At 48.6% G+C, this 25,940-nt stretch overlaps 1 protein-coding gene across 3 annotated transcripts in view; it reads left to right on the top strand.

The window, feature by feature from the left end:
- SLC45A4 (solute carrier family 45 member 4) overlaps positions 1 to 15,252 on the top strand; it is an 84,516-nt gene extending 69,264 nt beyond the window's left edge. For all 3 annotated transcript variants that reach the window (XM_030266774.4, XM_012572121.5, XM_030266773.4), the window contains exons 3-8: positions 3,227 to 3,415; positions 5,799 to 5,978; positions 6,088 to 7,163; positions 7,263 to 7,362; positions 8,373 to 8,584; positions 9,433 to 15,252. In XM_030266774.4, the coding sequence (XP_030122634.4) occupies positions 3,227 to 3,415; positions 5,799 to 5,978; positions 6,088 to 7,163; positions 7,263 to 7,362; positions 8,373 to 8,584; positions 9,433 to 9,795 (2,120 nt within the window). In that variant the 3' untranslated portion in view covers positions 9,796 to 15,252. The remainder of the gene's footprint in view (positions 1 to 3,226; positions 3,416 to 5,798; positions 5,979 to 6,087; positions 7,164 to 7,262; positions 7,363 to 8,372; positions 8,585 to 9,432) is intronic.
- The last annotated feature ends 10,688 nt before the right edge of the window (positions 15,253 to 25,940 follow it).

The raw sequence follows: 25,940 nt of genomic DNA, 5'->3' as shown, positions 1-25,940 counted from the left end.
GGCTTTTATTTATAGTACTTAGATGTTAGGAAGATCACCCTTTGCTATAAGTAAAAATAAATTCTTCCCAAGAAAGCATTTCAGTCTCTCTCCTCTGACTCACACATGGAAAGATAAAACTCATTAATTTTAGTCATGCATCAAAGGTTGGGTAAAAAACCTTTATTCCTTCCTTTTATTGACCTGTAAAATCAAACCAGACCTTAATCTGATTTTGAGTTATTATATGCAAAGTTGATCTTGAAAGTACTTGAAGTCAGGTACTGAATGTTTTTAAAATAATTTTAGGACATTTTAATGACAGTTAGCTGTGGCTATAAAGCATTAAAAACACCTGTCCGTCCAGTTCAGAAATGTGCAGGTTTTACAGTGAAGGAGAAATATTTGTAAACAGTTTTTAGTTCTCTGCAGAAATAATTTCAAATCATCATTTCAAATGGTTTGTGAGTTTCCAGAACTTTTTTTGGTTAAGACACCACAGAGAAGTGTCATTGCAGACTGGAGACAAAGTGGTGGCCTCAAGGACAGAGGGACAGTGAGCTGTGCCAACCCTTGGTGTCCCTGATCCCCTGATCTACCAGTGTTTCCTTGTTGTTTCTGCTCACTGTCTCCATTAAAACAAATTGTTTGTCTCAAAGTATGTTGGATTATTAGAAGAGAATCTCTCTGTGTCACTTTTACTTAAACATGTCTGTTTGGTTGTTTATTCACATAAGATGTGATGAGGCTTGTTAGGCTGATGACAGAGCTCTTGCCAGCCTTCACCTCTGTGTTTATTTAACATCTCTCTATGATTTACTGCAAAACCGTCCCAGCGTCTCACAAGTGTTTACTGATGGATGAGCTCGATTGAGACGTCCCAGCTCATAACTCACAAGTCACAACATAATTCAGAAAAGAAATGTCTGCTTTCAACACACAGCTCTCATGCAGTGAAACGCCATCAAGTTATTCCAGATGTTGGTGATCACTGCAGTAAAGATCCATGACACTGGTTAAGCTGCAGCCTCTCACTGTGTTTGAAGCAGACTCTGCAGGGACTTGGCCTCACACAGTAGCGACCTTGGGTGCTTAACCACTGCTCCCAGGATGGCTCTGTGCAGGCTAAATGGGATGAGTATTTATGCATTGCCATTTTTTCTGTGTCCTGCAGAAAAATCATTCACCCTAAATTAATTATGCCTAGCCATTCGTTTTACTTGCCTTGAACTAAATGTTTCCTCTTCCCCATCATTAAGCCAGCTCAGGCACTGATAAGTGTCAACATCTTTGAGCAGGTGAGGTGTCAGTTAAACATGAGGTGTTAAGCCTGAACCTGCTTGTGTGTTTGGGAAGCTGTTGAACCTGGTGAAGTTAAAGGGAGTGTTAAAACACGGGGAGATAGAAGTTTTCCTTGCACTTCTGCTTGAATTGCTGACTTCCTGACTTGCATCTTTGATGAGGATAGTGTTCATGAAGAGAAGCTGGATGGTGGAAATAAATGCTGCAGATCTGGAGGCACTGTGACTTCTTGAACAAGTGCTTTAGGTCTAATATGCGAACACACACAGTTATGTGTCAGCTAATAATTCCATGCCAGCCAAGGCATCACCAAAAGCTAGGCAGGAGATAGCAATTTGAATCATGATGTGAACACAGTGCCACCTGTACAAACAGCCCTTTCCTAAGGGCCTAAATCCTGTGCAAAAGGAATCAACAGTTCCATGGTAAGTACTCATATGGAGTATTGGCCTCAGTGCAGGCCTGCAGCTTCCTGTAACAAGGAAAGGTGGCTGAACCACGATGCCATTCCCTGTGGCACGAGGTTCGTGGCAAACACAGGTTGGGAAGTTTCAGCAGGGGCAGGCCCCTTCCAATAACTCCGGACTCATTAGGGCAGCTGTCACTGTTAGCTTGTTCATTAGCCAAAGTTGGGTCAAATCACACAGACCTTGGCCTCAGACCTGGATTTTGAATCCTGATGATGAAATTTATTATTTATGCCAAAAAATAGCTTGTTTTCCAAAATATAATCTCTGTATCACCACAGAGTGTGCAACACTCTTGGGAAAATCTGATCTGTCTCATGGAAGAAGTCAGTGTTTCTAGTCAAGATTTGGTGCTACTTTAAACAGCAGCAGATTAGACTTCCAAATTTGTATCAGAGGCTATTTTGGGCAGGGATTGGTATAATCCTGCTTGGTAATGGACGCCTCAGTGTGCTGAACAGGGAACACAAGGTACAGGTTGATCTCGCCAGCAAAGGTCAAATGCTGCTCGCGCTCACCAAATATGGATTTGGATAATAAATGGTTTTCCTTCCTGGGAAAAAGACACTGAGTTTTTCTGTGTTGGCATCAGTTGCACTGCAAGAAATAGATTGTTTTGTTTTTAACGTTATTCTGAGACCTGTGTCGGAGTGTTACCTGCCCTGTGCTGATAAACGAGCGGGAGGCAGGTCCCAGAGGGGCCGGCGTGGCTGCTGCTGTGGCCAGTCTGCCACCTGCAGGCCACTGCTCCGTGCTGGGATGTGCAGAGCAGGGCTTGGGAGCTTTCTTCTCCAGAAATTATTATTTCTAGCAAGTTGTTTTTCTAGTAAGTGCTATGTAGTAGATTTTAACTTTTTCCTATCTGATCCTATAGTCATCTCTGTTCTTCAAGAAAGCAAAGTGGGGATGAGCAAACCTTAGATTTATCTAAGCTGATGAATAATTGCTAATTGTTGTTAGCAATGAACTGTTGTTCATTTTTGTAAGTAAACATTTTTGTGCTTAGAAATGGGACATTTCATAAGACATTCAAATTCTGTCCTTCACTCTCAGACCATTAAATCTTTAAAAACTCTTTTGTGGGGGTGGTCTTAGATGAAAGCAGCACCACTAATGTTTAATTTTGAATCTTTGTCGAGCAGGGGAGCTGTGTGTGACAGTCAGGCAGCTTCCAGGCATCCTAAAATCTTTGGGTTTAAGTTCCACAAATCAATAGAGGGCTCAGTAGCAGAAATACTGCAATTGTTACCTTCTTATTGCCCAGGTATTTGACAGGTAAACAATCTGTGCTTTCCTTAGATTTTTTTTTTTTAACCATTGCTAAAGAATCTTAAATGAGTTTTTAAGTTGGGAAGAATTCACTGTAGGTAAATTATCCTAAATTTAACATTTTCAATGCTGTAACAAAACTTCATGTATAGAGTGCGATGTTTGGTGTGTACCACATAACCTTTCTGTCATTTTTGTCTTTGTTTTAGGTCTTCCTGAACAATACTACAGCCTCACTTGGTTCCTCAGCCCTATCCTGGGCTTGATCTTCACTCCCCTCATAGGTTCGGCCAGTGACCGCTGCACGCTGAGCTGGGGCCGCCGGCGGCCTTTTATCCTTGCTCTCTGCATTGGTGTCCTCTTTGGAGTTGCACTTTTCCTTAATGGCTCTGTGATAGGTAAATAACAAGGAAATCCCCTATATGCATCCCCTGCTAATGTACCTGCTTTGAGATTTTAATGCAGGAAGTAAAGATAATGTTCTGCACTTGGTTTACCTCATATTTAATGTTAAAATCATTAGAAATCTCCACAATCCTGCACTTGAGCTCTGTCCATCTTGCCTGTTATTATATGAACTCAGAGTTACAGCAGTGTGCTGAGCATTGTGCAGTGGTAGCTGTAACTGGTATTAATAACAATGTTATTAATACAATGGTTGCCAGCATAATGTTTGCACTCGCTGAGACGAATTTGGTCGATCCTTGACATGGGAAAATTGTAGCAACCTGTTCACAGGGAAATGTTTCCTGTTGTGATCCATTTTCCCTTTAATGCATATCTGGCAACACATCCTGTTTCCAGCATTATTTCAAAAATTATCTTTTCACTTTTTCTTGTGCTTTTCTTAGACCCGGTATTGAAAAAGTCCAGAACACAGTTAATATTTGTTTATCAAAAACTATGTGGGAACATAATTTTTCCTGAGCCCCCATCAAACCTGGTAAAAATAGTTTCCCTTGAACATAGTTTACTACGAATTTAATCTACAATCTCTTTGTAAATTTATTGTAGGAGAGGTGACAGCAAGTACACGTAGGAAAATGTTTACAAAATTATTCAACCGATGCAAACAAAAGGAACTTAGCACCTAATAACATCCTATTGGCTCTCTTTTTTGGGGTTAGATGCAGTTCTATTGTGAAACAGGTCTACTAATTGAGGGAAATGAGTGGAATGTTGCCTTGGCTCAGTCTGTTAAAGCCATACTGGAATGCCAGTATGGCATTCAGTTCTAAAGGCTTCAGTTCTCTGCAAAGTGCAGTGGACAAACTGTTCAAGTAGATGACATTTAGTTTGTGCTTTTTTAATTTATCCAAAACAATAAATATTATTTATTTGAATTGTTATCATAAGGCATTGTCCTGGGGTGACTGTATGGTTTGATATCAATTGTATTTAGTTGTCATCAATTGTATTTAGTTGTTGTGTCTCCAAGAATTATTCCTCTTCCTCCAGATGTTTGCAGGATGTTAGACTGCAACCCTCTTACAAGATGTTCAGTCATAAGAAGCTCTCAGTTCCATATAGTAGTTTAGATCAGAAGCCATTGATACTGTCAAGCAAACCTCAGGCTCAGTTTATAGGCCGATTTTGAAGCCTTCTACCAAATCAGGACAAAATATTGTCAATTTTTCTTCTTCTCTTTCCTATCCTCAATCTCTAGTTACTTGCAATCCTGATTGCAATTTGGAACAACAGGAGATGCTGCAAAAACTGTATCAGACCCTCTTTCATAACATGGCCTCTGGCAGTAGGAGTCACAGGGAGGGGAACTGATCATGGTACAGCCATGTCCCAGGAGAACACCTTACCCAGCTCCTGTTCTCTCCTGCCCTGTTCAGGTTTCCAGCAGATCTAAAGCAGTGTTGGTGTTTTCTGCTGTGGGGTTCAGCTGAATGTAGAAGACTTACAAACTTCTTTAGCTTGGTATAAATGAGGATTCAATATGCAGGAATGAGTGCTTGAGATTTAGATGATTTTTGGTGCCTTAACCAGTTCATCTCCTTCCACAGACATTTTAATCAGTTATACTAATGGTTTATCAGCCTCGCCTGCGTAACTTCTAAATCTCTGTGATTCGAGTAATTTGTGCTTTTGTCACTGGTTCATCTCATGACAAATTATCCAGCTCTGCACTAATGCTGCCTTTCTACTCTGTAGACAAAAAGCATTTCATCTCATGCTGTCAACAGAAGCTGACTGATGCTTTTTGCAATGCAAAATACATCCATGTTGCTTCATCCTTAAAAGTTTTGCTCAAAAAAAACTGTCTAGAAAATAAGAATGCTTAAGAAAAGCAAAGGGTGTGATGAAGGAGTTAAATTTCACTTTATCCTGGTGTCCTGCAACTATTGCACATTAAATGTTGTTTGAGGAATGCTGCCAGCAGTGCAGTTACCTGTGGATGTATCTGACAGATGAAATATGTCATTTTGGATGCTTTCCTCTCCCACCATGGCTGTCTTTTATAAAAACAGCCTTCAGCATCTGATGGAAAATACATGGGAGGAATACAAATAATATCCACTGTTCCCAGAGGTGTAAGAGATGCTTTATAAAATAACATTTTGATAAATGTCAGTCTTAAGAACATAAAAACCATCCATGTCCCAGACCTTCCATGATGCTGTGCCAAAGAGCTGAAATTGCCATTTTGCTCCATAAAGAAGTGTTTGCAGTGAACGTGTTGGCCACCTCTCTCTTAAGGTGTTGAGCTTGTTCTTAGGGGTTTGCCCTTTTTAAATAAGATGCTCAGGTACCTCTCCCATTTCTCCCCAGGTCTGGCTATTGGTGATGTCCCAGACAAGCAGCCCATTGGAATAGTTCTCACGGTGCTTGGGGTTGTGGTGTTGGACTTCTGCGCCGATGCAACCGAAGGGCCAATTCGGGCCTATTTGTTGGATGTGGTGGACAGCGAAGAACAAGACATGGCCCTGAACATCCATGCATTTTCAGCTGGTAGGGAATTAGCTGAGATGTTTTTGGCAGCTGTTCATTCTTCCTGAAGACCAGGTTGTGGCTGAATTGATTTTTCCTGAACTCACTTCTCATTTTTTTTCTTCCACAGGTCTTGGAGGAGCAATTGGTTATATGTTAGGAGGGCTGGACTGGACACAGACCTTCTTGGGTAGCATTTTTAAATCTCAAGAGCAAGTCCTTTTTTTCTTTGCAGCCATTATTTTCTCTGTCTCCGTTGCTCTCCACCTTTTTAGCATTGAAGAAGAGCAATATAACCCTCAGCAGGACAGGATCGATGATGAAGGAGACACACTTTCCAGTGCCAAATTCAGTGGCAGTCTCCACCCTCTGAATCGGCTGAATGTAATTAGTGAGGAAGAGCCGTATGGAGCTTCCATGTTCCATGATGAGGTTCAGTCGGAGCATGACCTCAATATGGAGTTCCTTGAGGTGAACATTGTGAGAAGCAAGAGTGACTCAGTTCTGCACATGCCTGATGCCACATTGGAAATTGAATCGGAGCTGCTTTTCCTGCATGACATCGAACCCTCCATTTTTCAGGATGCTTCATATCCAAACACTCCCCACAACACGAGCCAGGAGATCATGAAGTCCAAGCTCAACCACCTGTCTGCTTTCCTCAGGGAGAATGAGAAGGAGGAGGAAATGTTGCTTGATAATCGTTTAAATGAAGATAAAGTCCCAAACATCAACGGCTCCCTACCAAAAGAGTTCCTCAACGGCCACGCCAGAATAGGCATGAAGCAATCCAGCACTTCCAACTCCATGCGGCGGCGCAGGCACATGTTCTACCGGCAGCCGTCCTACACCTTCTCGTACTACGGCAAGATCGGCTCCCACCGGTACCGCTTCCGCCGGGCCAACGCCATCGTCCTGATCAAGTCCTCGCGCAGCATGAACGACATCTACGACATGCAGAAACGGCAGCGGCAGCGCTGCCGGCACCGCAACCAGAGCGGCACCACCAACTCCAGCGGGGACACGGAGAGCGAAGAGGGGGAGACCGAAACCACCGTCAGACTCTTGTGGCTGTCGATGCTAAAGATGCCCAAGGAGCTGCTGAGGCTGTGCGTCTGCCACCTCCTGACTTGGTTTTCCATCATTGCTGAAGCTGTGTTCTATACGGATTTCATGGGACAGGTCATCTTCCAGGGCGATCCAAAGGTAGGAGAGCAGTTTCCATGGGCAGACCTGCTCAGAGTCCCTCGTTTCTGAGATGTGCTCAATACAGCAAAGTGGTGTTGCTGTTTGTGTCTGTTGCAGGCCCCTTCAAACTCAACTGAGCTGCATGCCTACAATGCTGGGGTTCAGATGGGATGCTGGGGGCTAGTGATTTATGCTGCTACTGCTGCTGTGTGTTCAGGTAAGAGACTGTGCAGTCACACAGTGGAATGCACCTCATGCATGTATTTCTAAGGTAAAAGTGAATTATGGAATATTCTGTGTTGAAAGGGACCCACAAAGATCATCCAACTCTTTGCCCTCCTGAAATAGTGTTGCTTCAATTGGCACCCACCTCCTTGTTTGAGGTAAAGGATATTTTGGAAAAGCATTTCTTGTGGTCATAAGGGGAAGGGCTTCTTCAAGAATCAATATTAAAAAGGTCCTCCAAATGTAGAGGTGGAAATATGAGCAGATGGTTAAGTGGCATAAAGCACAAAATTAAATCAAAGGATATCGAGTGGCATTTAACAAGCCTTCAGGAAACTAAAATCATGCTTGGTAGAAGATTTAAGCATATGCAAGAGGGTTCTTTCAAAGACTGTTTTTAAATCAAAATTATAAATATGTATTTCTGAAAGTCATTCTGCAGATAATTTGCGCTTGCAATAGGCTCTGAAATTGAGAGTTTTTGCCAAAGGTAAATTCTGTCTTTTGCAGCACATAGCAGGCATGTCTGCTCAGCTCAGTACTGTGGGGACGGGCTCTTTCTGAAGCAGGAACACATCCTGTTCCCAGTGAGAGCTGGGCTGTGCTGGTCAGACAGCCCAAATATGAGCATCCACCTCCTAAACAGGATATAGGGCTGCCATTGCCACATCAACCACAAAAATTTTAGTGAGTAAACTGATATCTAAGGGGAAATGGCTTCAAACTGAAAAAAGTGGATTTAGATTGGTTACTGGGAAAAAATTCTTCCCTGTGAGGGTGGTGAGGCCTGGCACAGGTTGCCAAGAGAAGCTGTGGTTGCTCCATCCCTGAAAGAGTTCAGGTCCAGGTTGGATGGGCTTGGGGCAACCTGGGATAGTAGAAGGTGTTCCTTCAACCTGTTCCTTCAACAACCTGTTGCAGGGGTGGTTGCAACTGTATGGTCTTTAAGGCCCCTTCCAACTCAAACCATTCTGATTCCTGTTTTATTCTTTATCTCTGCAGCCTTATTGCAGAAATACTTGGACAACTACGACCTTAGCATAAAAGTGATCTACATCCTGGGCACGCTGGGTTTTTCCCTTGGCACTGCAGTGATGGCCATGTTCCCCAACGTGTACGTCACCATGATAATGATCAGCACGATGGGAATAGTCTCCATGAGCATCTCCTACTGCCCCTATGCGCTTTTGGGACAATACCATGAGATAAAACAGGTGTGTGAAATATTAGGAGTATATATGTGAATCAAGGCAGAACATCCATGTTTCTCTAAAGATCATAGTGGCAAAATAGATTTGTTAAATCCTATTATTGGTTGGGATCTGTACTAAAGCTTGAATGGATAGTAAATAGCAGAAGCTGGTGCTGAAATTAGATAGTCTTGGCATTGAGTTGGCTTAGAGGGGGTCATGACTGCCTTTTCCTATGCTGAGGTATAAAACAATCTGGGTGTGCATGGCAGATGAAGAGAACTTAAATTATTATTGGAGTCAATATGTACTATATATCTAGTTGTTACTCCTGTCTTGATGTGGTATGGTAGTGTTACTCAGGTTTTTCACAGTCTTAGATTTTGAAGTGAGTCTGGAAATGCAGCTGTAATTTTGGAGATGCATAAAGCAAAACAATTCTGCTGGAAACAAGGACGATTTTACTTCCCAACAGCGTCATTCCACTGTTCCATTTGGATTACAAATTACAGGAGGAACTTTTATTACAAGTTCCTGAATTGTGACTGGGACGGAGATTCCTTGCTATGATCATAGAATTAATGTTTCATGTAACACCAAATGTTTCATGTAAAATTATTTTTACAAAACCTAATCTTGGAGGTGATGTGGACTAGAAGTGACCCTGTCAATACCTGCCTTGTGCTGCAGGGGCCTGAGGAGGCTGTTGATGAGCAGATAAGGAGACTCTTGCTCTGGAGTTGTGTCATGGTGCTGCACAAAGATGATGTGAAGTTGACCATGGGGCTGAGAAATTTGAGGAAAGTTCTGGTGTTTAAGTATTGGTTTCATCTATTGTTCTATCTCCTACCACGTTTCTTGTCTTTTTGCAGTACATTCACCACAGCCCTGGGAATTCGAAGCGAGGGTTTGGCATCGACTGCGCCATCCTGTCGTGTCAGGTTTACATCTCCCAGATCCTGGTGGCCTCCGCGCTCGGCGGCGTGGTGGACATGGTCGGCACGGTCAGAGTCATCCCCATGGTGGCTTCGGTGGGATCCTTCCTGGGTTTTTTGACAGCGACTTTCTTGGTGATTTACCCTGAAGTCAATGAAGAGCCAAAGGAAGAGCCGAAGGGACTGGGGCCCCCAGAGAAAGCCGAGGGCAGCGGCGCGGGCGCGGAGAAGCCGACGGTGCTGAAGCTGACGCGCAAAGGAGCCGCGGCAGCGGAGCCGGAGGGCGAGTCGGCCGTGTGAGGCCGCCGACGCTTGTTCACCCACATTCCAAGGAGTGCAGGTGCAGGATCAAGAACTTTTGTTGTGGATTTTTTTTTTTCCAGGAAAGCAAATTAGGACCTTCACTACTTTTAGCAAAAATTTGCAGAAGAAGAGGCAGTTTCGTGCAAAAATGTAAATTAAATTCTGTAGTCCTTCCTCTAGGTTTGAGCAGGTGGCTCTGATGCTAATTGCTTTCTCTACAACTTAGAAACATCATTTCTGAACACTTTTTTATTAAGAATACATTTAGATTTCAAATAAGTTTTATTAATCTGCATGAAACTCACAGTGTATACAATTAGCAGTTAGAAAAATTAAGTTTTCAGCTGTTTTTAAACTAACAGAAAATGGAAGCTATCTCGACCTATAGTCTCTTGCCATTTTTTTGTCTGAACATTTCAGATTTCACTATGCTTAGACATCAATTGATTTTTTTCATGAGCATGATATTACTGGTCTGACAGCTACGTTAATTTTAGACTTCATGTTTTTGTTAGTGCAATTACTGCAGACTCCTTTTATTTGCAATTATTTTCAAGGAAAAAAAAAAAGCAATTACTGCAGTTTCTAAGAAACTGCCATGGATTCTTTTTAGTCATACTATTCACGACCACTCCCAAATCTGCTGCTCGTCAGGAAAGGGTGTCACTGGGTGCTGGATGTCAGCTGTAGGTGGAAGGAGCAGCAGCTGGGAGAGGTGGCCAGCACTCATAGGTTTCTTTATCACAAGTGCTGCATTTTTTGAATGTCGTTGGAATACGCTGTGACAATTTTTAGCTGAGAGTTTCACGTGCTGGTGAACTCGGGGGTTTTCTCAGCATTTAAACCTGATCATCTCTGGATGAAGCTGCCGTGGAGAAAGGGCACCTCTGGGGTCAGCTCTGTGGGAGGGGGCGTCGGATTCTCTTCCGTAGGGAAAGGAAGTCATTGATTAATTGCACTTTTTACGATCCTTTAACCTCCTGGCTGGGAATGCAGCAGCCGAGGTAAAGGCACGGGGTCAGTACAAGGAGAACCCAAGGCCTACCTCTGTCACTTTATGGCATAGTCTGGGTGTATAAGAATCTGTGTCAGAAACAGTTTTTAGGCCTTAAAATTCCAATGTTGCTGTTGCAGTCCCTGTGTTGGAGGAATTGTAGGCCAGAGCTGTTCTGAGCTGCTGTACCAATGTTGTCAGCACATCCTCCATGTCCCATTCTGTGATTCAGGACACAGCTGCAGTGCAAAGATACTTTTCTGGAAAGAGGTTGAAAGAGTTATGCTAAGTTGATTTAAAATAGATTTGGATCATTATCCAGCAGCCATTTAAAGCAACTTTTGAAACTTGTGTTTCACAAACTTCCGATTGTCATTTGTAAGACATGTTTGTGATGCTGTTGACTCGTTTTGGCTTGGGCCCCCAAGCTGCCATCAATCCATGTGCTGGACAGGCAAACACAGCACGGTGTGAGATTCCTGCTGCCTCAAACTCCTCCTCCAGGACTTGCAAATGCCTGTGTCAGTCATGCTGCAAACCAGGCATTCAGACAAAGAAGCTATATTTCAATATGAAAAGCAGTTTTTAATGAATTACTTGAATTGTCCATGTTTTTGAGAAGTGGATGTTTGGATGTATTTGTAGGTGGCATCCGTGCGTTTCTCTGAAGGCTTACAGTCAATGCCTATGGCCTCTGCTATCAAGGGTGACAATGTTTCTAGGCTGGTGACATCACAGAGCACTGAAGTACATGTAATCACACAGGACTTAGGGGTTGTATTTGTTTTTCCCAGTGTCTTGAGGAAGTCTTTATTTTTTTCTATGGTGAATATTTTTTTATGTAGAACATGTACTGTGAACTGTGTTCAGCCAGGGGAGCAATACTACTGAAGAGTGTGAGACCTTACTGAAGACAGCAGTTGTGAGAAGTTCTGCCGTGAATTTTATCATCTCAGTTACATTTAGTATATTCTGGTGATGTTCATGTGTGAGAGACAAGTGTTGTGTTTCACCCTAGAACTGGCATTCGTGTAAGTTACATGCTGAGTTACACATTTTAAAGTGGCTTTAATATTTTAGTTTTGAAGCTCATTGAAGATTCTGCTTTTGGTTAAATAACCACTGTCAAGTACTCCTTATTTTAATCTCTACTGCTGGAAAGGTTCTTCAACAGTTTAAAAACCTACATCTTCTCACTTGTGTCAGCCTTACCTTCTTCCCAAGGGTTCCATGGACCAGCATGGATCAAATCTCCATTACTCCACATTGCACTTTCTAAGCCAAGTCTCTTTGACTGCACTGTCACACTGACCAAGTAGCTGCAGAGGGGGTGGAGAGGCTGAAGCTCCCTCTGACTTGAGATCCCACAGAGGGAACATGAAACCATTTTGGGAGTGAGCTCACCCATGTTTATAGAGCCTTCTCAGCCAGAGAAGGGCAAGGAGGGAAGAAGGACCTTTCATTTCAAACCCAGAGGCTTCAAGCAAAGGCAGGGCAGGGCCACTTTTGTCATAGACAGTGTTTGGCATGGCTCCATTTCTATGAACTGGATGTTAAAATCTGTGTTTGGAGTTGTTTATGGGGCTCATAACGCAGGAATACGCACACTGCCACAGCAGGAAGCTGATTTCACTCCCTGGTAAAGGCAAAGGAAATAATTATTCATTGTAAATGTGCTGAAGTTTTTGTAGTGTTGCCAGAAGAATTAACATGGGGAGCCCCAGCCAAAGCATCTCCTCCTGTCCTTGGGCCAGCCTGGGAAGCCCCACACTGGCTTCACCTGCTGAGCTCTCCCAAGGGCTTTTCCTTGGATGTGAAAGTTATCTTTCTAGCCCCAGCACTGCTCAGTGCAGAGTGGGTGATGATTTTTTTCTTCATCTGTCCCTTACTTTATCTTTCATACAGAAATGATTTTTTTTTTTGCCACAATTAAAGTAGCACAATACTGTGTGTTTCATGTGAGAGCAGAGAAGCTTTAACTTTCACCCCTCAGAAAGGCTCAGTGTGGGTTTGGCCCTGTTGGGTTATTCCACGAGTCCCGTGAGATCTGTGCTGTTTGTGGACAGCAATTTCAGACTCCAGAAGCAATAATTTCTTAGTTTCTCTTGGCTTCTCTTCCTGCTAGTCTGATGACTTTCATAGAGATTTATTGCCTAAATAGCCTTTTAATAACACAAATATGGTGTTTTGCTGGGGCTGGCTGTGAGTTGTTGTGGAAAGATAGAGGTCGTTCATCATCAGGAGGGAGGAGGCCAGTAAATCCAGCAGAGGTTTGTGCTCTTGAAACACACAGTGTCCTTTTCCCCTTTCATTTGGAGCCTTTTTCTAGGCTCTGGAATATTCCCAGCACATCAATGCTAATGGTGGCACTCAGACCCCAGGATGGAACAGGCTGCATGAGGTTTTCCTCATAGGCGAGGACTGAGTCTTTCTTATCCCTCTCCCACCTGATCTGAACCCCCCAGCACTTGGAATGACAGCAGCAACCACGGTGCTTTTTGCCAGGTACCTCATTAAACCTTTGCTTCCATTGTTAAGAACATGTTCCCTCCCCTTGGTCTGGGGTGAGCTTGGCTTCCTCCAGTATCCACCATGAAAATCAGGATTTTCCTGGCTGCCAGATCTCACAGCCACGTAGGTTGAGGTCACAGCTATGAGTAGAGAATGTCACACTTTGTTCCTGGGAGAGCTGGGACATCTGGGCAGGAGGGAAGTGCAGGAAGCAGGTGCTGAGATTTGGGGGTTTTTAGGGATGTGTGTGTGTCTGTACCTCTGTGTTTTTGTACATTTCCAGACACACTGCTCGGGCCAAAATACCTTTGGTGGTTGTGTGTTGCTGTCACTGTACTCCACTATGTTTTCAACTGAGTTCTTCCAGGGTTCCCTCATCCTAGTCCAATGCAAGACAAGCTCAGCTATAAATATGTATCCTATTTAAATGAACAAATGAACTCCTGCATGATATTCCAAGCACATGTAGCAGCTTCGGCATCTCAAGTGTCTGTCGTGAAAGAGAAGTTGGTTTTCTTTGCAGCTGTTTTGTCCTCGTTTCCTTTGAATAGGCCAAATAAATGTAATGGACACCAAATATTGCACAGAAATGTTATTGATGACTGTGTGGAAGAAATACCAAATTTTATTTTTCTTTGCAGAAACTTTATGGTTCCAGAGAGTCCTTTAGCTGTTTTCCTTCCTTAAATGACAAGGGTGAACATTTGTAAAGCATGTCACAAAATGGTCATTTGGAAAAAGTGGAACTACCCAAAGTTTTCTCTTTGTCATGTTGCATCCAAAGGAGCTGCAGCATCTCAAACACCAACTGGGGTTTGAATTTGAGGCTCAGCAGTTCAGAAACTGCCTTAGAAAACAAAAGGCTCGATTCCTTTTCCTGGCATGGCACTTGCACACAGTGATCTGCTCATTAAGGAGTTCCAGGTTTTCCTGTTGTTTAAATTAAAATCACCTTCTTCAATTTCCAAATTGGAAAACCAGTTTGGTTTGGTTCCTCAACCTGAGCAGCTTCACCTGAATTTCCACCTCAGCTTCCCTTGCCCCTGGGAGTACAAAGGGTGCCCAGGAGGGAAAAATACATCCCCACCTAAAGAGAGCATCTGCTGTAATTAAAGGGCTTTTGATGCCCTTGCAACCTGATAAAATCTTAAGGAAAATGTAGAGCATAGTTCAATTTGACCTGCTCTGGCACATTTATTATTAAATTTGAAAGTTTGGGGTGAAGCTCTGGGAGCATTTAGTCAAACTCAGTGTCACCTTATTTACTGTGCACCTACTCAGACCTTAGCGACAGCCAAATTGTAATAAATTACTCCAAAATTCAGATTTTTCTCTCAACAAATTGGCAGTTCCCAATGTGAATTTGTTTTGTCTGATGTAACATGAACACTAAGCCCTTTAAGTAGCCAAATGACCAGCTTATTTTAAATGCCTCGTATTACTAGAAAGCTGCATATAGGCATCTCATAGCGGGGAAAAAATTAAAAAAAAAAAAAAAAAAGAAAAAGAATATTTAGTTCCTTTGTGAACTGGCCATATGACAACTACTTTTTTATCAACTTATTAAGTTGGGGCACTATAATAGCTCTTGCTGAGTTTAGCAATGTTTATAAGCATGTGTTAAACACATAATGTTGTTTTATGAGGAAAAAGGGATAAAGAAAAGTGATGTCACAGATGAATGTTTGAGTGCGTAGACGGCATAATGTATGTATGATTTTTATTTCTACACTGTTGAGCTTATTTTCTGTTTAAAGGTTAAAAAATTGTTGCATGAGAACTGTTTTATTGTGTTCTGCACTTTCTGTTCTTTTTGTATAATCTTGATTTTTTTTTTTCATTTATGCATAGAAAAGAAAAAAAATCAGTTTAGAAATATTCTACTCCACGAGACATTGTGTTCCAATCTGTTGTTCCGAAGTTCAATCTTAATAAACATTTCAGTAAGAGTTGGTGGCTCGTGTCCCTGTGGTGTTTGTAGGGAAGGTGAGCAGAGGGATACCTGCTCCTTGAGCTGTGCAAAGCAAATAACACTCACCTGCACCCCAGAGCTGTGTGAATATTTCCAAAAACACTACTGCCAAATATTGCCAGGCAAGAATGCAGGTGCTGCAATTCAGAAACGGTTATAAACTCAGCTGACACTTGCAGGGTTCAGGTGTAACCCAGGAGAGAGCACAGGTGGAGCAAAATGGGGATACCTGGGGCAGGTGTGTGTCCCCAGCTCCAGCTCTGCTCTGACAAAGGGCTGTCACACAGAACCACACAGAATCACTCATGCCATCACTAGGGTTGAAGAGTGAGGGTCTCCCCAATCACCTCTGAGTCTATGATTTAATAGCCACAAGCAGCTCCCAAAGAAATCAGTTCACATCCAAACTCATCAGCCTCTCCGACCATTGCGAACAAGAGAGGAAAGCTGGAGCCAGATCACAAACACCAGCTGATGGGTAAACTTACAGTGAAGAGCTCATTTGTCCCATTTGATTTCCTGACAGATTTCATCTGTGAGTCTTCCTAAAGGAAATTCCTCAGAACAGCTACTGGCAGCTCTGAGAAGTAAATGCCTGCCTGGGGTTTGGTTCATTTTTCATAGAATCATCACAGAATTGATTACACTGGAAAATACCTCCAAGATTGAGTCCAGCCTATGACCAATCACCACCTTTGTTAAGTAGACCAGAGGACTGAGTGTCACATCCAGTCTTTGCTTAAACACCTCGAGGAAGTGACTCCACCACCTCCCTGGGCAGCTCCTCTCAGTGCTTGGCAACCCTTTCCAATGACAGCCTTCCGAAAGGTGCCAAAACCGAGAAACACCAGTCAAGGTGTGGCCTCCCCAGTGCCCAGCACAGAGGGACACTCACCCCCCTGGTCCTGGTGGCCACATTAGTGCTGACACAGAAGCCCAGGATGCCACTCACCTCCTCGCCAACTTGGGCAAACAGCGGCTCACATTTGGCTACTCTCAGCCAGCACCCCAAGGCCTTTCCTGCCGGGCACATTTCCAGCCACTCTGCCCCCAGCCTGGGCCACAGCAGGGGCTTCTTGGGACACAAGGGCAGCACCAAGGCCTTGCTCTCCTTGAACCTCACCCCGCTGGCCTCACACCTCCCAGCCAGCCATGCTACATCTGCCTCCAGAGCCGTCCTAATCTCCAGAAAATCAACACTCCCACCCACATTGGTGTCATCACTAAGTTATTACTGAGGGTACCCTGCATACCCTTGCCCACACCCACAGGACACACACTGAACAGGACTGGGCCCAGGGCACACAGCTCGTGAGCAGACACCGCTGGATGCGGCACCATTCCCCACCACTCTCTGCACGTGGCCATCCTGACAGTCCTTAACCCAGCAAAGAGCGCCCCTGCCCAAGCCCTGGGCTGACAGCTTTTCCAGGACTGTGCTGTGGGAGATGGCATCAAAGGCTTTGCTCAAATCCAGGGAGATTCCACACCCTGCTTGCCCCTCAGGACTGGGGCGAGCCACCCACAGCCCAAGGGACTTCAGGTTGCACAGGCAGGTCCTGCCTTTTCTAAACCCACGCTCACTGAGGGACACTGATCCCTCAGCTGTCCTCTCTGGGCCCTGTCATCCCCCTCACCATCATCTGCTCCAGAACCTTGCTGGGCCCTGAGATCAGCCTGACAGGCCTGCAGCTCCCCACATCCTCCCTGTGGCCCTTGTTCGACATGGATGTCACGCTGCCACCTCCACTCATCTGGGACCTCCCCGACTGGCCAGGGCTGATGACAATGAAGGATGGGAGAGAGGCTCAGCCAGCTCTTCCAAGGGCTCCCTCAGCCTCCCTGGGAGATTCTGGGCCAGACCCCCAGACTTGGCAGCGTCCAAGTGGCTGCACAGGTCACTGACGACTTCCTCTGTCTCTGGTCTGCTCTGCTCCCCGTCCTTGTGTGCCAGCTCAGGGCACTGCTTGTCCTCCAGAAAACCCATCTGACTGTAGAATGCTGAGGCAAAGAAGGCATTCCATAACTCAGCCTTTTCATCGTCCCTTGGGACTGTATTCTCCTCAACTCCGCGGTGATTAAAAAAGGGCAATTTTCCTCAGAGCTCCGGTGTTCCAAATCTTTTTTAACAGAGAGTTTTCATCTCCTTTACAGTAGTGGCCAGACTAAATTCAATTGGGTTTTGTCCTTCTGATGATCTGCCTACCTGGGGTCAGGGCAGGGACACATGGTGGGCTGGGTGGGAGTCACACTTTGGCATGGCACAGGGCTTTCTTGGGGATGTTTGGGGGCAGAGCACACAAAGTGGGACAAGAGAGAGCTGCACACCTTTGGGAGAAGAACAAGCGTAGGCAAAGATGAAGGGCAGAGGACTAAAAAAGGCTTCTCTGACCAGGGGCGTCAACATGGAAACCGCCAGGCCTCGGGGACTGGGGATGGGCAGCCATGCCCACCAGGCCTTTGTGACCCGCAGTGACATCGTGCCCAGAGACCATTGTGACACGGGTCCATGTTGCAGATCTTGGGGCTACCTCACCCTGCAGTGGCCACTCCCAGGAGAGCAGCTCTCTGAGGAAGCCGCAGCTTCTCTCGAGGCAGCAGTTTCTCAAGACGCAGCAGCTCCCTGGGTGATTCTGGCCAGTTTCTGGCAAAAAAACGCCCAAGATGTGGAAGCAGCAGCAGGAGGCGAATGCCCACGGGCGGCCCTGTCAGTGGCAGCCACTGCTGCACAAACAGCATGGGCCTGCAGCAGGGCAGGGCCATGGCCTAACACCCCATCCAGCCGCACGGGGTGTGCCGCTCTGCACTGCAACCCAGCCGTCATGGAAGCACCTGGAGCACTCTGAGACAGAGGAGCTCATCAAGGTGCAGGCAGGGCATGGAGACAACACATGTAGTGACCTGTTGGCTGGTCTGGGCCCCTATCTGCGGGAGAACAGGTCCATCAAGACCTCCTCCAGAACTCCCAAGTGGTCAAGAGGCCGCCAGGAGGTGCAGGGAATTCCTTGGCCAGCCAAGCAAACTGTGCGTCGCAAGCAGCTGTGCACAGAGGATGATGAGGCTACGATGCGTCGTCTACATAAAATGAGGAAGGAGCTCCAGGAGACAGAAGACAAAGTCTATGAAGAGATGTTTAGAGCCGTCTTCTCCGCACTGGACAAGAAAGAAAGCCCCATGAGGTCCAGCAGTATCCTCAGGGATCCACCAAGCCCCATCCTGGAGCCTGCTGCAGGCCATTTGGAGAGGCACAGCGCATTCTGTGTGACCAACGATGCTGCAGGAGAGGCACCAAAGCACTCGGAGTTTGTGTCTCTTGACCATTTGTTGGCCGAGCTGTGCCCTGTCTCTCAGGACTCGCTGTCCAGTGATGCTCTCGTAAAGGAGCTCTTGGAAAACTGGGAGCAAGAGGAGCTCCCTGACAGAGAAGTGGCAGGAGAGAGGGACAGAGAGCCAGAGAGTGCCTTGTTTCTCCCTCCGCAAGACAAAGAAGGATGTGTCCGCAGGGACGTGTCAAGTGTCACCCCAGAACTTGCTGCAGGCTCACAGAGTCTCTGCAGCATTTCGGGCCTGACCAAAGACTCAGTGGGAGAGACAGACGCAGAGACGGCACCTCCTGACCGGCTGGCACACCTGCGCTCTGCCTCTGGCCACGAACCCTCCTGCGACGCTCTTCTACACGAGAGCCTGGAAAGCTGGGAGGAAGGAAAGCTCCTTGGCAGAGCAGCAGCAGTAGAGAAGGACAGCGAGCTAGAGAGCCCATTGTCTCTCCCACCGGAAGAAGAAGATGAAGAGCCAGCACCTTCTTCTCAGGAGAGCAATCCCTGCGGCAAGGGGCACAGCAAGCCTCTCCCCAGGGCGCTGCCTGAAAAGCCAAAGGGGTTCGGGGTTTGCGCCTCGCCTGCCGATGCCGCGGAGGAGGCCGGCGCAGCAGGCATGGAGGCTGGCTGTGCCCAGGCTGCCAATCCCCAGGAAAAGCCCTGTGGGGATGAGCCACTGGCAGGGCCGTGCCCGGTGCCTGCCCAGCCCCTGGCACGCAGCGTTCCAGCCTGGCCCGCTGGCAGCGCAGCCGTCCCGCAGCCCCCGGCCCCACGGCGATGGCGCTCCATGGCCAAGAGGGCCCGGCGGGCTCTGCGCCGCCTTTTCTCCTTCAGCTGCCTCAGCGGGCAGCCGGAGCAGTGAGCCCGGGGCCAGCACTGGGACGCTCACCAAAGATGCCTCAGGGCTCACCCTGGGCATGCCCAGCTCCCAGGGGCTGCAGCAGCTCCCGGAGACAGTCGCACCAGGAAGAGTAAAACACCTGATGCACTGAATGGATGGATGGCGCCCAAGGCAACCACCTCCTAAAGGTAGGTCCTGCTGCCGGCCCCAGCCCCTCACCCCCAAGCCAACAGCAAGGCAGCCTGGTCAGGGACAGCTGGCTAAGCAAGGATGACAGCTGCCTGGTAGAATCCCAGAGGAGCTTACTCTAGGCCTCGGCTACATTTTCCAGGGCCATCCCCACCCTTCCCTCAAGGCTGCATTAGGAGCTGACAACTTCTACTTGGGCCTCAGCCTTGCAGGTAAATGGAGGCAAGCCCATTCTCTCTTCACATGGCAAATAGGAAAACACCTCCCTGGATACTTGTTACATAAATGGGAGAAAGCTGTTAACTCCTGATGAATGACCCAAGGGCTTCACCTTCACAGGAACCTCCGGGACTCCCAGTGCAGAGACATGCAGGGTCAGGACGGACCAAGAGGATGCTGCTGGAATCAAGCATCTTGGACTGACCTCTGCTTGATCTCCCCCCTCCCCACCCTACTCTTGCTCTTCCGCATATCACCCCACCCTCAGTCTTCCGCACAACATCCTCACTCCTCACCCTCTTTTCTTCCCGCCCCCCTCTGTCCCATCCCTATCTCTCTTCCCCACCTATCTTGTTCAATAAAATCCCCATTGTTAACTCCTGTAAATGGTCTCGTTGGCACCTTCATTTACGCACAGAAATATCTCGCTAATCCCATCTCAACAGGGCCATACATCTACACACAGCACTCCAGGTCTGGCCTCCCCAGGGCCTGACACAGAGTGACAGTCACGCTGCGGCCTGGTCCTGGTGGCCACATTAGTGCTGACACAGAAGCCCAGGATGCCACTCACCTCCTCGCCAACTTGGGCAAACAGCGGCTCACATTTGGCTACTCTCAGCCAGCACCCCAAGGCCTTTCCTGCCGGGCACATTTCCACCCACTCTGCCCCCAGCCTGGGCCACAGCAGGGGCTTCTTGGGACACAAGGGCAGCGCCAAGGCCTTGCTCTCCTTGAACCTCACCCCGCTGGCCTCACACCTCCCAGCCAGCCTTGCTACATCTGCCTCCAGAGCCGTCCTAATCTCCAGAAAATCAACACTCCCACCCACATTGGTGTCATCACTAAGTTATTACTGAGGGTACCCTGCATGCCCTTGCCCACACCCGCAGGACACACACTGAACAGGACTGGGCCAGGGGCACACAGCTCGTGAGCAGACACCGCTGGATGCGGCACCATTCCCCACCACTCTCTGCACGTGGCCATCCTGACAGTCCTTAACCCAGCAAAGAGCGCCCCTGCCCAAGCCCTGGGCTGACAGCTTTTCCAGGACTGTGCTGTGGGAGATGGCATCAAAGGCTTTGCACAAATCCAGGGAGATTCCACACCCTGCTTGCCCCTCAGGACTGGGGCGAGCCACCCACAGCCCAAGGGACATCAGGTTGCACAGGCAGGTCCTGCCTTTTCTAAACCCACGCTCACTGAGGGACACTGATCCCTCAGCTGTCCTCTCTGGGCCCTGTCATCCCCCTCACCATCATCTGCTCCAGAACCTTGCTGGGCCCTGAGATCAGCCTGACAGGCCTGCAGCTCCCCACATCCTCCCTGTGGCCCTTCTTCGACATGGATGTCATGCTGCCACCTCCACTCATCTGGGCCTTCCCTGACTGACCAAGAGTGATGGCAAAATAGATTGATGAGAGGCTTAGCCAGCACTTCCATGGGCTCCCTCAGCCTCCCTGGGAGATTCTGGGCCAGACCCCCAGACTTGGCAGCGTCCAAGTGGCTGCACAGGTCACTGACGACTTCCTCCAGGATTGCAGGGGGTCTGCTCTGCTCCCTGTCCCTGTGTGCCAGCTCAGGGCACTGCTTGTCCTCAGGATAACCAATGACTGTTGAAGGCCCAGGCAAAGAAGGCATTCCGTACCTCAGCCTTTTATCCCCACATTGAATAAGAAGGGCGATTTCCCTTGGTAGTCCTGTGTTCCTAAACTTTTTTAAAAAAGACACTTTATTTTCTTTAAAAGGAGTAGCCAGATGAAATTCAAAGAGGTTCTGTCTATTCTGATGATATTTCTACCTGTGCTCGAGGCTGGGACACATGCTGGGCTGGGTGGGAATCACACTTTGGCACAGCACAGGGCTTCTTTGGGGATATTTAGGAGCGGATCACAAAAGGCGGGAGCGAGAGAGTTTCAGGTCAATGAGAGAAGAACAAGCATAGGCAAACCAAGGGGCAACAGCCTATAGAAGGCCTTTGTGACCAGGGACATCAGCATGGAAACCGCCAGGCCTCGGGGACTGGGGATGGGCAGCCATGCCCACCAGACCTTTGTGACCCGCAGTGACATCGTGCCCAGAGACCATTGTGACACGGGTCCATGTTGCAGATCTTGGGGCTACCTCACCCTGCAGTGGCCACTCCCAGGAGAGCAGCTCTCTGAGGAAGCCGCAGCTTCTCTCAAGGCAGCAGTTTCTCAAGACGCAGCAGCTCCCTGGGTGATTCTGGCCAGTTTCTGGCAAAAAAACGCCCAAGATGTGGAAGCAGCAGGAGGCGAATGCCCACGGGCGGCCCCGTCAGTGGCAGCCACTGCTGCACAAACGGCATGGGCCTGCAGCAGGGCAGGGCTATGGCCTGCCACCCCATCCAGCCGCACGGGGTGTGCCGCTCTGCACTGCAACCCAGCCGTCATGGAAGCACCTGGAGCACTCTGAGACAGAGGAGCTCATCAAGGTGCAGGCAGGACATGGAGAAAACACATGTAGTGACCTGTTGGCAGGTCTGGGCCCATATGTGCGGGAGAACAGGACCATCAAGACCTCCTCCAGAACCCCCAAGTGCTTAAGAAGCCGCCAGGAGGTGCAGGGAATTCCTTGGCCAACCAAGCAAACTGTGCGTCGCAAGCAGCTGTGCACAGAGGATGATGAGGCTACGATGCGTCGTCTATGTAAAATGAGGGAGGAGCTGCAGGAGACAGAAGACAAAGTCTATGATGAGATGTTTAGAGCCGTCTTCTCTGCACTGGACAAGAAAGAAAGCCCCATGAGGTCCAGCAGTATCCTCAGAGATTCACCAAGCCCCATCCTGGAGCCGGCTGCAGGCCATTTGGAGAGGCACAGCGCATTCTGTGTGACCAACGATGCTGCAGGAGAGGCACCAAAGCACTCGGAGTTTGTGTCTCTTGACCATTTGTTGGCCGAGCTGTGCCCTGTCTCTCAGGACTCGCTGTCCAGTGATGCTCTCGTAAAGGAGCTCTTGGAAAACTGGGAGCAAGAGGAGCTCCCTGACAGAGAAGTGGCAGGAGAGAGGGACAGAGAGCCAGAGAGTGCCTTGTTTCTCCCTCCGCAAGACAAAGAAGGATGTGTCCGCAGGGACGTGTCAAGTGTCACCCCAGAACTTGCTGCAGGCTCACAGAGTCTCTGCAGCATTTCGGGCCTGACCAAAGACTCAGTGGGAGAGACAGACGCAGAGACGGCACCTCCTGACCGGCTGGCACACCTGCGCTCTGCCTCTGGCCACGAACCCTCCTGCGACGCTCTTCTACACGAGAGCCTGGAAAGCTGGGAGGAAGGAAAGCTCCTTGGCAGAGCAGCAGCAGTAGAGAAGGACAGCGAGCTAGAGAGCCCATTGTCTCTCCCACCGGAAGAAGAAGACGAAGAGCCAGCACCTTCTTCTCAGGAGAGCAATCCCTGCGGCAAGGGGCACAGCGAGCCCCTCCCCAGGGCGCTGCCCGAAGAGCCAAAGGGGTTCGGGGTTTGCGCCTCGCCTGCCGATGCCACGGAGGAGGCCGGCGCAGCAGGCATGGAGGCTGGCTGTGCCCGGGCTGCCCCTCCCCAGGAAAAGCCCTGTGGGGATGAGCCGCCGGCAGGGCCGTGCCCGGTGCCTGCCCAGCCCCTGGCACACAGCGTTCCTGCCTGCCCCGCTGGCAGCGCAGCCGTCCCGCAGCCCCCGGCCCCACGGCGATGGCGCTCCATGGCCAAGAGGGCCCGGCGGGCTCTGCGCCGCCTTTTCTCCTTCAGCTGCCTCAGCGGGCAGCTGGAGCAGTGAGCCCGGGGCCAGCACTGGGACGCTCACCAAAGATGCCTCAGGGCTCACCCTGGGCATGCCCAGCTCCCAGGGGCAGCGGCAGCTCCCGGAGACAGTCGCACCAGGAAGAGTAAAACACCTGATGCACTGAATGGATGGATGGCGCCCAAGGCAACCACCTCCTAAAGGTAGGTCCTGCTGCCGGCCCCAGCCCCTCACCCCCAAGCCAACAGCAAGGCAGCCTGGTCAGGGACAGCTGGCTAAGCAAGGATGACAGCTGCCTGGTAGAATCCCAGAGGAGCTTACTCTAGGCCTCGGCTACTTTTTCCAGGAGCATCCCCACCCTTCCCTCAAGGCTGCTTTAGGAGCTGACAACTTCTACTTGGGCCTCAGCCTTGCAGGTAAATGGAGGCAAGCCCATTCTCTCTTCACATGGCAAATAGGAAAACACCTCCCTGGATACTTGTTACATAAATGGGAGAAAGCTGTTAACTCCTGATGAATGACCCAAGGGCTTCACCTTCACAGGAACCTCCAGGACTCCCAGTGCAGAGACATGCAGGGTCAGGACGGACCAAGAGGATGCTGCTGGAATCAAGCATCTTGCACTGACCTCTGCTTGATCTCTCCCCTCCCTACCCTACTCTTGCTCTTCCGCATATCACCCCACCCTCAATCTTCCGCACAACATCCTCACTCCTCACCCTCTTTTCTTCCCGCCCCCCTCTGTCCCATCCCTATCTCTCTTCCCCACCTATCTTGTTCAATAAAATCCCCATTGTTAACTCCTGTAAATGGTCTCCTTGGCACCTTCATTTGCGCACAGAAATATCTCGCTAATCCCATCTCAACAGGGCCATACATCTACACACAGCACTCCAGGTCTGGCCTCCCCAGGGCCTGACACAGAGTGACAGTCACGCTGCGGCCTGGTCCTGGTGGCCACATTAGTGCTGACACAGAAGCCCAGGATGCCACTCACCTCCTCGCCAACTTGGGCAAACAGCGGCTCACATTTGGCTACTCTCAGCCAGCGCCCCAAGGCCTTTCCTACCGGGCACATTTCCAGCCACTCTGCCCCCAGCCTGGGCCACAGCAGGGGCTTCTTGGGACACAAGGGCAGCGCCAAGGCCTTGCTCTCCTTGAACCTCATCCGGCTGGACTCACACCTCCCAGCCAGCCTTGCTACATCTGCCTCCAGAGCCGTCCTAATCTCCAGAAAATCAACACTCCCACCCACATTGGTGTCATCACTAAGTTATTACTGAGGGTACCCTGCATGCCCTTGCCCACACCCGCAGGACACACACTGAACAGGACTGGGCCCAGGGCACACAGCTCGTGAGCAGACACCGCTGGATGCGGCACCATTCCCCACCACTCTCTGCACGTGGCCATCCTGACAGTCCTTAACCCAGCAAAGAGCGCCCCTGCCCAAGCCCTGGGCTGACAGCTTTTCCAGGACTGTGCTGTGGGAGATGGCATCAAAGGCTTTGCACAAATCCAGGGAGATTCCACACCCTGCTTGCCCCTCAGGACTGGGGCGAGCCACCCACAGCCCAAGGGACATCAGGTTGTGCAGGCACGTCCTGCCTTTTCTAAACCCACGCTCACTGAGGGACACTGATCCCTCAGCTGTCCTCTCTGGGGCCTGTCATCCCCCTCACCATCATCTGCTCCAGAACCTTGCTGGGCCCTGAGATCAGCCTGACAGGCCTGCAGCTCCCCACATCCTCTCTGTGGCCCTTGTTCGACATGGATGTCACGCTGCCACCTCCACTCATCTGGGCCTTCCCTGACTGACCAAGAATGATGGCAAAATAGATTGATGAGAGGCTTAGCCAGCACTTCCATGGGCTCCCTCAGCCTCCCTGGGAGATTCTGGGCCAGACCCCCAGACTTGGAAGCGTCCAAGTGGCTGCACAGGTCACTGACGAACTTCCTCCAGGATTGCAGGGGGTCTGCTCTGCTCCCTGTCCCTGTGTGCCAGCTCAGGGCACTGCTTGTCCTCAGGATAACCAATGACTGTTGAAGGCCCAGGCAAAGAAGGCATTCCGTACCTCAGCCTTTTATCCCCACATTGAATAAGAAGGGCGATTTCCCTTGGTAGTCCTGTGTTCCTAAACTTTTTGAAAAAAGATGCTTTATTTTCTTTAAAAGGAGTAGCCAGATGAAATTCAAAGAGGTTTTGTCTATTCTGATGATATTTCTACCTGGGCTCGAGGCTGGGACACATGCTGGGCTGGGTGGGAATCACACTTTGGCACAGCACAGGGCTTCTTTGGGGATATTTAGGAGCGGATCACAAAAGGCAGGAGCAAAAGAGTTTCAGGTCAATGAGAGAAGAA

Source organism: Taeniopygia guttata, chromosome 2 (genome assembly GCF_048771995.1).
Source record: "Taeniopygia guttata chromosome 2, bTaeGut7.mat, whole genome shotgun sequence".
NCBI classification, from domain to species: Eukaryota; Metazoa; Chordata; class Aves; order Passeriformes; family Estrildidae; genus Taeniopygia; species Taeniopygia guttata.
The sequence above is the reverse complement of the archived record's forward strand: the minus strand, read 5'-3'. Positions and strand labels throughout refer to the sequence as shown.